General features: G+C 35.9%; 1 protein-coding gene across 1 annotated transcript in view; it reads left to right on the top strand.

Moving 5' to 3' along the window:
* The window catches only part of NBAS (NBAS subunit of NRZ tethering complex), a gene marked incomplete at its 5' end in the record, with an annotated part of 197389 nt that overhangs the window by 34444 nt on the left and 148087 nt on the right, over positions 1-14858 (top strand). Inside the window, 6 exons of the mRNA XM_084513261.1 lie at positions 576-701; positions 2025-2176; positions 2970-3104; positions 3369-3447; positions 4391-4495; positions 4770-4906. Of these exons, the coding sequence (XP_084369387.1) occupies positions 576-701; positions 2025-2176; positions 2970-3104; positions 3369-3447; positions 4391-4495; positions 4770-4906 (734 nt within the window). The remainder of the gene's footprint in view (positions 1-575; positions 702-2024; positions 2177-2969; positions 3105-3368; positions 3448-4390; positions 4496-4769; positions 4907-14858) is intronic.

The following is a 14858-nucleotide window of genomic DNA, read 5'->3' as shown; positions in this document are numbered from 1 at the left end:
TTCAAATAAGATGTTTGCAGGTAACTGTGCTTCATTAGTGTTGGAATTGTGCTCATGTGAGTGTTTACAAATAATGGGGAGGCTGAGCAGGTATGTTGAAAGAAATTAGTTCGGTTTGTTACTGCCCAGAGAATAGGTTAACTTACACTCTTATATTAATGTAATTTACTTGCATATTTTTTCACATATAATGTACATAAAAGGTAGTCCTGTGACACATTTTTATCAGAGAAGAGATGCTTCTTCATCTTGAAGACTTCTCTAGGCAGTACTTTGTTTAGGACATTTTGGTTGTTCTGATGGCAAAGCAGTTGAGCCTAATAGCTATTAAGAGTTTCGAGGGGGTGCTAATGTCATACTGGTTGCCTAAACTTCTTCCTTTTTATTGAGGAAAAGTCTCTTTTTCTAAAGGCTTCTGTCAGATCTGGGTCTTATTCATTCTTATCTTATAAGCCATTCACTTCCCTACCTGCTTAAGCATACCCATAGTAATTATCCCTCTACCTGTTTCAACACAGAGAATTAATAATTGATCGCTTAATGTGGACTTTAATTTTCATGTGTTTACTTTTCAGATTGATAATGAAGAATATGGGGAAGCTCTGTCTTTGGCTCAAGCATATGGCCTTGATTCTGATCTTGTCTATCAAAGACAGTGGAGGAAATCAGCTGTTAACGTTGCTTCAATTCAAGACTATTTGGTGGGTTTGTTTCTGTGACTTTTAGGCTTTCTTTTCAGAATGCCTTTGTTATCCTCACAGAAATTGAATTGTGTTCTAATTTATGCAACAGAAATTGGTGGCAGTTCGGAGAGCTGTCCTGCAAATTCCATTTGTGTGTCATGTGAGAGAGAGTGATCTTGTTAATTTAACTGAAGGCTTGATTCAGAGACCTTAAAAGTTAATGGAAATCATTCCTTTGGAATATCTTCTAATTTCAGTTAATAGCTCTCTCTAATGTAATCTCTTTCTTACATGTAGCGGTAGATTGTTTCACGGCAAATGAATAATAATTAGAAATGGAATACATTTAAATAACTTCCAGGTATTTTAGAAAATCATGTGGGAAGGTTAAGTTGGTATCCATAGCTATTTCAAAGGATGAATAACAAAATTTATATTAAATTCAACCCGTGACTGGACTGTTTCAGTAGAATCCATCATGGGTTTTATTTGTTTTAAAGAGAGTTACCTAACTTAGCAGACAAGCATTATCAAAGATGCACAACCTAATGGTGCATTGATGTAAAATCTTCTATGAGATCAAGAAAAATATCATGTAGTTTTATTTATTTCAAGTCATATATTATTTAAATGTCAAAATAAGATTTTCTAAGTGACCATTCTCCATATGCTATGTAATCTCAATTGAAGATTGGCAATAATCCTTTGTAACCTCTCTGTGTCTGTGGTCTTCTGTAACAGAAGAGACAGATACTGAGAATAACTCAAGCCCTGTTGGGGAATACACAAAATCTATAACAGCTGTATCTTTGGCCCCAAAACATCAAATTTGATACAGTATAATCAGGAGTGATACTAATTAGGGAGCAGAAATAACAATTTCTGTTCCTCTTGTTGTGACTGGTCTGCTATGGTCATTTGGCATTTGTGCCCTCTTCTGCCGTGTAAACTCTGATGGAATTATGTTTTTTTCATTCTTTGCTTCTTTTTCTATTGGAGGGCTATATTCAGTGACCACTGATTTTCTTCAGGATACAATTTCTTGTGCTGGAGGCTTCTCTTTAGCTAGTAAACAAAGTCATGTGGAGAGCCCTGCAAAGAGAATTAACACCATTACATTAACTGAACAAAACGAAGTCCACATACTGATAAAACAGAACTGAACAGAATTGTGTGGGGTATTTTCCCTATCTCACTTCTTTTTTTGGTTCACATTGCCAGTTACGAGATAAACTCGATGTTTTCTTAGTGTTCTAATGTGTTTCTTCTACTTAACGTTTCCGTTTTCATTGCTTTGGATTGAAACATATAACATTAGACCTGTGCTTTTGTCTTGGACAGAGCAAAATTAAGAAGCGTGCATGGGTTCTTCACGAGTGCCTAGAAAGAGTTCCAGAGAATGTGGATGCTGCAAAGAAGTTGCTACAGTATGGCTTGAAAGGCACAGACTTGGAGGCTCTTGTGGCCATAGGAAAAGGAGAAGATGGTGGCAGGTTTGGGAAGAGTGTTTTTTTTTTTTTTTTTTTTTTTTTTTTTCCCCTCCTAAATCAACTAATAGTGGAAGTATTAAGATGCTTTGGCAGGGCATTAAAAAAGACATAATGCTCTGAATCAAACTATTCTATAGATGTCTACAAGGTGTTTGTTGCCATTTTACCTTTGACAAAGTACTTTGATAATGAATTTTCCCTTATGTCTGGTGCCTGCTACCTTTTCCATTACAAAGAACTTCTGATGTCGTGATTTTTCTGTGAGACTCTGTTTCTGCTGCCTCTTCTGGTAGTTGCAGCTACTCCTAATGAAGATGTTTTATTGTACGTCTTGATTGTTGTGATAATATTCTGGAAAGCAAAATGCAGTGGGAGGATTGGGTCAGTAGGTAAACGTATGCAGAGACAATTCTCTTTGGCATTCAGTTCCTGATGGAAGAATAGGATGTTCTCTCTTCATCCAGTCATCTATTACAATTGTAAGTTGTAGAAACATTGCCAATGTCAGTGTTACCTGTAGACTTCAGAAGCTTTTACCATCATAGTTGTGGGTATTTTCTTTTTTTTTGGAGGTTGGGGGTCGAAGAGGTGCTTTTCAATGCCTTTTGTTTGATTTTGCTGAGTATCTTCTTACAACAGCAAAATTCATTATTATAATTTTCTATGAAAGTTTAAATTTTTAGTCAAGACATAAGTAGAAAACTGTGTCAATCTGCTTTTTCAGTAACCGTTCTTCATATCTTTTTTTTGTTTGTTTGTTTGTATCAACATTGATTTGGTTGTTTTTGTCCTCCAGATTTATCTTACCAGGGGAGGTGGACATTGAAATTCCCTATGAAGACTTCTTGTCAGCAGACGAAGAAACAGATGCTAAAAAGGAGAAAGAGGCCAGGAAGCATCAAGAACTGCTGTTATCAGTAAACTTCTCAAAGTAAATGCAGTGTTAAGCCATGTTCTATTCAGACTTATAGGCCTGTAACTACAGAGTTGCAAGAACATTCTTATGTACATTATTCCTGATAGAAAAGTTGTGTAGATTTTTATTTAGTGTTATATTTTATCAAACTTCTCAATTTACTGCACTTCTCAATATTCTCCAGTGCACAAAATCATTCAAATGTGTAGCTGTTTTCTTCATGTGTATATGATATACAGTATCAGTTGTAAACATGAAAATTCTTGCTTTGGTAAACAGGCTAACACTGGAACAAAAAGAACTCTGCCGTAGCAGGCTGAAGCTGTTAATTTACCTTGATCGCCTTGAAACCTATGAGGTAAAGGAACTTGGTAACTGACTTAAGTTCTTTTGAATTCTCATTATACAGATACTCCTGTAACATTTTTGTCTCATGATCATATTTTTTTGTATGTTGTAGTATTAACATTCATAGTCTTGTTGAAATGCAGGTCTCTCTCTTGAGAAATGTAAGCTGTTTTCTGTTCAGGCTACCTCATTTCTTGTGCTTCAAGGTTGCAAATGGCTAGCTTTTAGCTTTGAGAAGCATAGTGGGGCAGAAGCCTGTTTTGAACATACTGTGGCTGTCTGCCAGCAAAATACAGACTGTTTTTTTCAGGAATAGTCATGTACAGTTTAAAGTGCATGTTAGCTGGTATTAAGTGCACTTGGCATTTACACATGAATATGGCATTAAACTAAAATGTCAGAGGGGAAATCTGATGTGTCTTGAATAATTGAACAGTTTTGTGTGTGGGAAATAACTTATACAACAACATGGAATCTAGAATTGGTGCAGGATTATTATTGCTTTGAAGCTACCTTAGTCTATTTAGGAATTCAGATTTTCTAGCAAATCTTATTTTTCTTTCACGAGTTACAGAAGTGAAACTTTTTGGAATGGAAGACTGTGTTTTGTTTTGTTTTGTTTTTTAACTTAACTTTGCAGTTGATACCATTTAAGTTGTGATTTTTACCAAATCCCTTTGTAACTAATGTTGTCTACACCCTAATTCAAATAACACAGAATTGCCGTAGCTTGTCGGAAACAAATGTTTTCCATACTGAAATAAAATAAAATAAAAAAAAACACACACACACAGGAAAAAAAAAAAAAAGCAAACAAACAAAAAAGAATACCTGACCCCTCTCCCATGTTTTCCAGGTATAATTCATGCTTCATCATTGTATGATAAAGAAACACGTTTTTTAATGCTTCTGTAAATCTTGTATAAAAAAAAAAAGTATCATATTTTTTAAAGGAAATCCTTGGAGGACCTCATGCAGCTAAACAGCACTACGATGGTGAATTCTTCAAGAAGTTCAGAAATCAGAATATTGTGCTTTCAGCAAGAACTTATGCTCGGGTATTAATATTTTACTATAACATACTTTTTTGCCTCTTTGACTTACGTGCATGTTTTTTTCTGTTGAACTTGGTAGAATCTCAATGGAAATTGAAGAACTGGAGGGTGTATTTATTTGCATTTATTTATTTACAATCCGTGACCTCGATCTAATTCTCCTTATTGCTGAAGAAAATCTTAAAATTAAATGTTGTGTGATCAAAACTTACATTACTCGCTCAGTTTCAGTCTATATCAGTCCTAAACCACCACAATATATTGTTTTTCTCTTTAGGAAAGCAATGTCAGAGCCTTGGAAATCTTGTTCACTTTCCATGGATCAGCTTTGCTTCCACACAGACAAGCAATTCTCTCCAATTTCCCAGAGACGACTTCACCACATGAATATGCCTTCTTGTTGCCTGAAGCTTGGTAAGAATACGTCAGTGTTCTTAACTTAAAAAAAATCATTAACTTAAAAGAAAAATAAAAAAAAAAAAATCCCAAATCAGCTCTCTGTATAAATTGGTTTCCATTTGTGGTGATCTGCTGTTAGTTATTTCCTGGAATCAAGAGAGCAGCTTTGTCTTTGTTATTTGTTTTACTTTGTGCCATTTATGGAAGCTTTTTTTATCTCGTTTGTTTATTTATGAGAAAGTAGGGAAACTAGATTTACTTTTCACTATTACCCAAAAGAGGAAGCGTGTCCTTTTCTGATCTGGAACTACCCGTATTTACACCTGTGAAAATCTAAGTCTGTAAGTGGTTTGTAGTAACAGCCAGCATTAAGAGGCTAAAAAGTGTTTAGCTCCCTGGAAGGAACATAAATATTACATTCTTCTGGATCTGTTTCTAAATGCAATTAACCTTTAAGGAAGCAGTAACTTCAAAAGCATTAATCCTCTTGTCACTGATCGTTGCTCTCCTTACAAAGGTAGAATTAGGGAGAAAGTCTTACATCCAGACTTTTCTATTCATTCACTTGAGCTTATAAATGTTAGTTTACTGTCAGTTTTATGTTAATTATTCATACAAATTTTCATAAGATTGTCTTTCTTGAACATCGTAATAATGTTCTATGTTTTAATTAGAAGAAATTTTTGCTTCTAGGGTGTTTCTTTCAAATACTTCAGTTACAAAATCAGTTTGGAAATATATTGTTCAGTGCTTATAAAGAATTAATTATTCTTATAAAGAATTCATTATGCTTATAAAGATTTCATTATTTAATATTTTGCAATAGTAACATATCTTTTTTTGGGAAAGATACTTTTTCTTGGAGTAGCTAATAGATACTTATTTTTTATTTGTAGTCTTCTGACATTATAGTTAGAATTTTGACTTTGAAGTTCTAACTGTACCATTTGAGTAATTCTCCACGCAGAAGAGTTTTTATTCATATATTTATTCCCCTGACATTTTTCTTGGTTTATAGTACTTATAACTTCTACCTTTTCTGAGTAGAAATTAGTGTTTATTTCTTGATATCAAGTACTTTTTTTAGTGTCCTTTTTATCATTTTGAAAATATTGGGAACACATTTATTTATGGTGTGAAAACACTTTCTGTAAGGTGACAAAATTACAAGAAGAAATTACTGCAATGTTTATAAAATTGGGATGATAGATTCTAAATTTTCTCTTCTGTTTTAATAAGATTTATTGTCTGAGAGGGAGGGAGGAAGGCTTTTCTGAAATGTGGTTATGATTTTTTTTTTTTTTGTTGATGTTTGCAAACAGGCTTTCCTTCTTTCTGAAAGATTTTTTTTTTGTGTATTTTCTTGCTGCAGTTGCTTGGTTGGTTTGCTTAAGAAACTGACTTATGTGCTAGCAGGTAAAATTTTAAGGTTTAAATATTAAAATATTTCACTATTGCTCTAGTAACAAAGATGTGAAGTTATGAGTTAAAAACTTCAGTTTTGTCTAGTGCTAAAGAATGGAAGTATGTAGTTTGAATCTTTATACCTCTGGCAGATTGGAGAGAACCTGGCTATGCTAGGATCAGCAGATATGTTCAGGTTTGTGCTTTTCAGCAAGTTGCAGAGTAGATGACACTGTACAAGTGCAAAATGTAAATGAGAGCAAATAGCAGGTACACAGGAAATACTTACTACATTTTTATATATGTGATCTAACCTTTTTTCTAAAATTGTTAACCCTGTTGCAAACCTGATTGCTAACAGTATTGCTAGGCACACTCACAAAAGCTCTATTAGATAAATGTAATAGTACGAAATATTTACTAATGAAAGTATCTATAATTGTGAGAATAACCTACTAATGAAATACACCGAAGTTTACTTAAGTCTAGACTTGATTTCATATTAATTTTTTTCTTAAATGGAATGTTTATTTTTTTCTTCCAGATAGCTTCAACTTCTGAGAATTCACATGAATCAAAATGAATCCATGTGAATCAAATATAACTAAAGTTCTTGGTGATTGTAAATGAGTTTACTAGGTCTTTTATTTCTCCCGTTTTTTTTAAATGGGAAACTAGTATAAACAAAATTGCTGGCAGTCTGTAGATATGCAGTTTTTGCTGTGAATTCCAGTTTAGAAGAATGTGCTATGTAGCTTTACTTCCCCGTAAAACAGAGCTTGCAGATAAAATTTGTCTTAAATAAACTGATTGAACAAGGTTGTGATTCAATTTATGAAAATATTTAATTCCCACATAATATTAAAAACTTTCAAGTGCTGACTGTAATAAGCATTTGAACAGAAGGAAAATATTGCAAAAGGGAAGCAGGGGGAATAAAGTACTCCTGGGAGTTGTCCCTATCTCCTGTGTTTATGGAGCATGATAAAAGATGGTTATGAGCTAGTCTTCTGAGGTGTCTCCTCCTTTTGGAAATTCACCACTTTGCTCTGTGTTCCTTCATCTCTAGGGTCATGCGGATGAGGAAGAACCTTGAGAATGCTAGTAGGTGCTGCTTTATTCGAGCATGGGACAAGTGAGATAGTGCAAGTAGGCACCTTTAGCTGTTGACAACAGAAAGGCATTGGTACTTAACTGTTTGCTGTACAACAGCACCAATGTGAATGCACGTAGAAGTGCTGCATCTGGAAAATGCATTACCTATGAGAAATATTTTTGTAAAGATTGTGTTATGACTGTTATTTCATTTTTGCATGGTGCCTTGAGTTAAGCTGTAGGTAGTATACTCTAAGTACTCAGGGAAAGAAATGCCTGTTTTGCTAGCGCATCCTATAGAGCATAAAGAAGGTTTTTGTCTTGTTACTGGCACGTTATCTGTGTTAGGATGGCAGTAGAGTCTGGTGTCCCAAAAAACTTTAAGGCTTAATCAGTCAAAAAGAAGTTGGCGTAACAAAGATAAGGTGTAGATTTTTTTTTTTTTTGTCTTCTGGACCAGGTTGTTAGGAAACATGCATTTTTTTTCTTTGTCTGCTTGTAAAACATCTCAGGTGATAGATATCCTTTTTGTTTTTTTCATAATTTTTGCTGCATGTTTTTTAGCTTAGCACCTTTTGGTGATCACTCTCAGAACTGTTCAGGTTTATAGTGACTGATTTATGCATTCATGAGAATGTTTAAAAGGACTGGGAGTTACATAACCGCAACAGCTCTCTGAAGCTGAGAAGGAATCTGAAATACTAAGATACACCCATGGCTCTACATGCCTGTCAACTTCAAACTGACGTTGTGATGGACTGAAGTTACCTAGTAATGTGTTTTTGCAGGGTTGTGATTTTTTTCTATTTCTGTAATGTTTTTCTGTAATGCAATGCTTTTCTACTTCTTTCACTTTTCATATTATTTCTTAGCTTCTTGTATAATGATGACTTCTGAATCTGTAATAGGTCTGGGTTATTGGGATTCATGCTTCTTCTCAAAGATCCGTCAGGTGCAGAGTATCTGTTAAAGCAACTAGGGTAAAGGTTATAAAAGTTTAGGCATTCAGAGTAGTTGATAACTCTTTCTAATCTCTATTTTAATAACTGTAGCTAGCATTCTTAGTTTATGGTTAAGGCTGTTGCCCTCAGGTTTTTAAAGTCGATCTCATAGGAATATAATGCTTTACTGCTGTTGTAAATACATAACCTGAATCTTTTCATTTTCTTTTAATTTTCTTATCCTTATTACATTTAACTGTTATACTGCAACATTACTGTTCACACTTAAGACTCACAGAAGTTGGGAAATTCAAATGTATGGTTCCCTCAATAGCCATAACTCTCATATATTGCACACTTCACCAGTAGTAAAAACCTTCACTTTAAGATAGGAGAAACATATAGAAGTCACTTTTTAACTTTGAACTTCTACAAATACTGTTTTTCAGTCATGGCTTACAGTGAATTTTTAATGGAGAGTTGTGAATGAACTCCATTTGGCTGATACTCTGGGATAGGAATGGAAATATCTTTTAAAAACATAAAGTGAAGCTTTTAAATGCTGAAAAATTCCATGCAGTAGACTCACATCTGTGAACAGAAAAATACTATGTAATTAAACTGAGAGGTTTGTAAGCGGTTAACTTTGCCGTTGCAGGATGTTATCTTCTCCTGAATGAGGTCTTTAGTTATTGCCTGTGGCACTGCAGTTTCAACAAAGTGATTCTGTCTTCACGTCTACTTTTCTTAGTACGTAATCGGTTTGATGACTGAACATCTACAGAACTGTTGAACATAGACTACTAGTTCTCTTCTATTAGTTTTTCTTCTCTTCTGCTGAACTGCTTTTGTTTTTAAAGTAGCTCAGAAGTGTTCATCTTTAAAGAATTCATCCTGTGGTCAGTTTTCTTTTTTGTTTGTATTCCTTTTTATAGCACTACCATGAGATAAAACTTCTGTTCTTCTTATTTATATGCAGTCCTTTACACTAAGGGAAAGAGGGGAAAACACAAAGTGGTTCAGAAATAGAGGATCAATGTAGTTAATATTAATTTCAAGGATCTGCTTTGAAAAAAAAAATCACAAATCTCACCTCCTACTGAGAATTAGGAAAATCAAGTTTTGAGGGGAAGATTAAATTTACATGACAGCATACAGTCTCCTCTTTGGACTGACTTCTGGTAGGAGTGAAGAAAGTTATTGTGGTCTATGTAAAAATTAAAACAGTGGTTCGGAAGAAGAGAAGCTCTTCTTAAAGCAGGCCTGTGTGGGGATCTGTGGATCTTCAGGGACAGTTCACTTAGGCTAAAAGGATGCTGCAGAAAGTAAGCTGGTGAGTTACTGTAGGTATTAGTCTTGCAGATTTTTTTAAAGATGAGAATGAGAACTTGAAACAAGGGACTATGGAGAACATGAGCTGTTGACAAGGGAGATGGGAGTTTTCACAAGAACTGCTATGCTTAGGTAGAGTTGCCATTCAGAGAGACAAGATTATTCAAAAAAGGCAAAAGGAAAGCCCTGCTTTTGCATGTGAAGAAACCATTGCAACAATAAGGGTTGGAGACTGACTGTCTGGGCAGCAGCTCTGCTGAAAAGTACCTTGAGGTTCTGGTGGACACAAGCAGGTTATGAGTCAGCAGCACATCCTGGCAGCAGAGAAGGCCAAAAGTGTCCTGGTCTGCATGAACAGAAGCACAGCCAGGAGATGGAGCAGTCAGACTACAGCACTCGTTCAGCTGCATCTAGGATACTGGGCACCCAGTACAGGAAAGATATCAGTGAACTGGAGCAAGCTCAGAAGAGAGACATCAAGATGCTTGGGGATCTGGGGGGCTGGGTGTGTTCAGCTGGGTGTGGGTCACAGGGTTGCCCAGCAGCAATTTTCTAATGCCTTACAGTATAGGATGTGTACAACTGTGGGTGTTGTTTGTAGACTTAAAAAGATTTTCTGTTTGTTTCTGGTGTGTTTGTGCCTAACTTATCCTACCTTAATTTGCCATGATGCATACTGTTTTGCATTCGTATTCCTGAACTGTACCTTGACTTGGCTTCAGTGTTATTCTCTGAAATTATATTGCTGTTATTGTCTTGTTTATATCCTTTTTTTAATGGAGTTTATGATCAAATTTCTTCCACAAACATTCATTATGCTTTATAAATGTATATTTGTAAAGAAGTATTTTCACTATGATGCGGCAGACTGGGAGTTCAGCTGTGTCTTTAAAGTTAGCCCATTTTGATTTTGTGAAAGCTGTTGCCTCACAATTTCAGTTGTATATATCAAGGAAAAACACCACCACTACCAACAACAAGCAAGCTTCTGAAGTGTCACTGAATAATGTTGATTGACATTTCTGATATTTAGATTATTCAGTCCAGGTTGCTTTAGGACGAAGTTTCCTCTCTTTCCAGATTATATATGAGGATAACCAAATCATTAAAAAGTAATGTGATTTGTTTATGCGAAATCAGATAGCACATTTTCCTCTGGTGGCGGAGTTGCTTCAAAAGACCTGTCACTGAAATGCGCACCGTAGGAATTCTGAAGTGTAGCTAACTGTGGCAGCCAAAAGCTGCTGGTATACCTTTTCCACTATTTAATGTGGATCAGTTTTCCCAAACTGTTTGATGCTTTTGGCACTCTGTTTTAGGCACTAGCTGTGCTTCACTGCTGCTTAATTTTTCACATCATATGGATACTCTGAAAATGAAATGCCTCTCTCTCTGCCTACTGCTTTTGTGTCATGTAATATGTTGAGTAATGGGAAACCTAAAAATATACGTAGTCAATTCTGTAGTTGCATTTGCTAATTCATTACTAAACTACCCCATGTCTTCATGCAATATGAAAAATACAAATGCATACATATCATAGCTGTTTCAGACAGTGTATCTGGGATGCATTTCTTAATGTATTTCATCTGTAGTTCTAGAGTAATTCTAACATCATAAAATTTTCAGAGCTGTAAGAATTGCAGAGCAACAGAAACTGGAGTTGATTTTCCCATTGAAAACAGGGAATATATGAAATTTAACAAGAGCAAATACTGGATTCTGTACTTGGATTTATGGACAGACTGGGGAATGAGAGACTGGAGAGCAGCCCCACAAAAAGATTGAGGACTTGGGTCAATGGCAAGATGAATCAGAGTCAACAGTGAGCCATAGCTGCTAAAAGGGTCAACCATACCCTGGGGTTCATCAGGTGCAGCACTGCTATCTGGTTGAGGGAAGGGATTGTCCCACTCCTCTCTGGGCTGGTGCGGCCTCACCTCCAGTATTGTGTGCAGTTTAGGGCATCACAATATAAGACACAAAACTATTAGAATGTGTCCAAAGGAGAGATATGAAAGTGGCAAAGGGTCTGGAGGGAAAGATATAAGAGGAGAAGCAGAGATCCCTTGGTTTGTTCATCCCCAACCAGAGCAGGCCGAGGGGAGGCCTCATGGTGGCCTGCAGCTCCCTCACGAGGGGAGCGGAGGGGAAGGTGCTGAGCTCTGCTCTCTGGGGACAGTGACAGGACCCGAGGGAATGGCATGGAGCTGGGACAGGGGAGGGTCAGGCTGGGTGTTAGAAAGCTCTTCACAGAGAGTGGTTGGGCAATGGGACAGGCTCCCCAGGGCAACGATCACGGCACTGAGTCTGCTGGAGTTCAAGTAGTGTTCAGACAACATTCTTGGACACATGGTCTGATTTTGGGACGGTCCTGTGTGGAGCCAGGAGTTGGACTTGATGATCCTTCCGGTTCCATTCCAACATGGGATACTCTGTGATTCCATGGTTGCTCTCTAAGAATACAGACCTTGGCCAAATGAGTTTCTGGGTTAAAATGAAAAAGAATACTTTATAAAATTTCCCTTGCAAATCCTGTATTATTTAGCCTTATTTTGATGCATTCGTATCGGTGCATAGTGGGATTATAGAAATAATTTTAATATGAAGTCTAAACTCCTTTGTAGTGTACATACAGTAAAATACGAAAGCTGGTAATTCTGGTAGGCATACAAGTGCTATCAGGGCTAAAAGAATATTTGAAGGTTCAGTATTTTATATTGCTTATCACAAAACATAGTGGAGAATATTTAAAAATAAAATTTAATAAAATCATTACGAAGTACATTCTTCAAACAATTTTTGAGTGGATAACAAAACATTTGATGGAAATACTACCTTATTTTGCTGTTCAGTATCTTTCCTATATAGCTTTTCTCTTAACATATCAGTCAGTACCTGTTGTCTCATTTAAATACATTATGTTCTATTCCAGTATGTAACATGCAAGCTTTCAAATAGAAAATTAGTATTTTCTCATTTTTTTTTTCAGGCAATGAGAGATAAATTTAAAAAAGGCAAACATTCATCTGCTACCCAAATAGTTTGAAGAAAAAAAAACCACTCTTTTAAAAACGTACGTGTCTTTCAGCAAAAAGATACTATTTCATAAGTGTGTTGAGGTGAACTGACTTTTGTTTTCCAGGCTGGATTCAATTTGCATGGTTTTACAAAGGAAAACTAGAATAAATAAAATCCTCAGCTGAAAGAATCTCAGACAGTTCCTCTGAATGAAATGCTTGAAAGAAAGAAGGAAAAAAAAAAACACAACACACCAACTAACCAAACACAAAGTTACCATTGGCAATAGAAAGAATTGTCCTTAGAGAGAAAAATAATCTGCAGGTTTGAATGAATGCAGTTGGTAAGGTACAGAAGCTACAATAGCATGGGTCTCTTTTATCAGAGCAAAGAATGTGAAGAGTTGGCAACCCAATGCAAACAATAGAGTGGAAAAAGCAACAAAGGAAAAATGAGCTCTTTTTGCAGAAATAGAGTTGAATACCTCCCTAATTTGTCAATTTACTGAGCACCAATCATATTTACTCTAATGTTAAAAAAAAAAAAAAATAGATGGGGGGGGGGGGCAAGGATGGGAGAAACAGTTGCTGAGAGAAGTAGAAGAAAAAAGGATATACAAAAAGAAACTCCTAGGTAATCTTTGTGTGGAGTTAGTTATGTTGCACCTGACAAGTTTCTTTTAATTGGAAAAGGATGCCTGCCTTAGTGACTATAGAGATCTGTTCCAGCACCTGGAATTTCGGGTGCCCATTTTGTTTTTAAGTACAGTCTTTGACCTAGAATTTCAGTTTCTAGAGCAAAGTGGTGAAGTTGCATAGCATAAGCGTAGAGCCTAATGAATGCTGGAGGCAGTAGCATAGACTGTATGTTCCCCATACAGCAAGCTACTTGTGCATGCTGAATTTCCTTCCACACCAGGCAGACTTATGTATTCTATGCGGTAGTTCTGATGTGTTCCAGTGGTGCTGAGTTTGCTGCATGTGTATTGTAAACAAAATAATGGTAGAAAAATGGAAACCCTGTCTCTTAGCATATACTTAGTTTCCTATCTCTTCCTCTTCTCAGTCTCATTTGTATTCAGTGCTTTTGGGTTTGCAGAATGCTGTGGTATTTTAATGCCTGAAATCTTTCTAAACTTACTGTTTCTCAGCTGATCGCTGTTACTTTCCCAGAGTTTTGTTACCCTTTTCTGCATATGTTGTTGTAGTTACTGATACAGAGCTATGGGGTAAACAGGGGTTGGGGGGAAGAGGGGAATCTATGCTAAAACATAACAATTATTTAAGAAAAAGAAAAAGCCTTGTGATAAATGTTGAGTTAAATACATCTCTTTAATATTTGTTTTGACTTTGTAAAATGCTTAGATACCTTGATCTATCCTTTGCTAGTGGCAAAATTGCTTTATTTCAGTCCTTGTGTTAGAATTAATATGCAAAGAGATTTTCTAAACTCTTCAGAATGAGGGGAGAAAGCAAGGAAGGCAGAATGCAATCAAATAAGGGACAGGAGGGATTTGAGAATTTTTTTAGAATTGTTGAGGAGGTGAGTGAAATAAACAATTAGCTCCATGTGTGTGTGTGCTTTGTGAATTTAGCTTGAGAAGAAACATGTATGTTAAGACTGACTTTTTAAAATTGCTTAATTCTACTAGGATAAGATACTTCACAGTTAACCTATTCTTTTTTAACGTTGTTTCCTTTAAGCATTTAGAGAACATAGGTGCTGATTGCTGTTTGCTTCTTGGTGAGAACGTTAAAAATCTGAAATTACCTTCTAAGTGTATTCCTATGGTGAACCTGAATACTTTTGAAATGGCAAATCAAGCCAGAGCAGAAAATAGTTTCAAAAGAATTTTTGGTCGCTTTTCCATACACCTGCCTCAAAGTATTTAACTTTTTCTGCTGAGAGAAGGGGAAAAAGATGGAATGAAAGTTTCCAGTCAAGACTGCACTGCATGATGATTTTTTCATATGAATCAAAAAGTCTACTCTTCAGTATTTTGTGGTGAAGTCTCCTAATAAGCTTTTATGAAAAACTTTTGAAGTAAGCTTATAGAACTTCTTGAATTGATGTGTGTGGGCAACTGTAGGTTTCAGTCCTGCAAAACCCCTTTGGCGAAACATGAGATTGGTCTTGGTAGATTTGGCTAGAAGACAAATGGCCAATAGGCAATG

This window comes from Aythya ferina (assembly GCF_964211825.1).
Source record: "Aythya ferina genome assembly, chromosome: 3".
NCBI classification, from domain to species: domain Eukaryota; kingdom Metazoa; phylum Chordata; class Aves; order Anseriformes; family Anatidae; genus Aythya; species Aythya ferina.
Note: the sequence above shows the minus strand (reverse complement) of the source record. Positions and strands in the feature narration are given on the sequence as shown.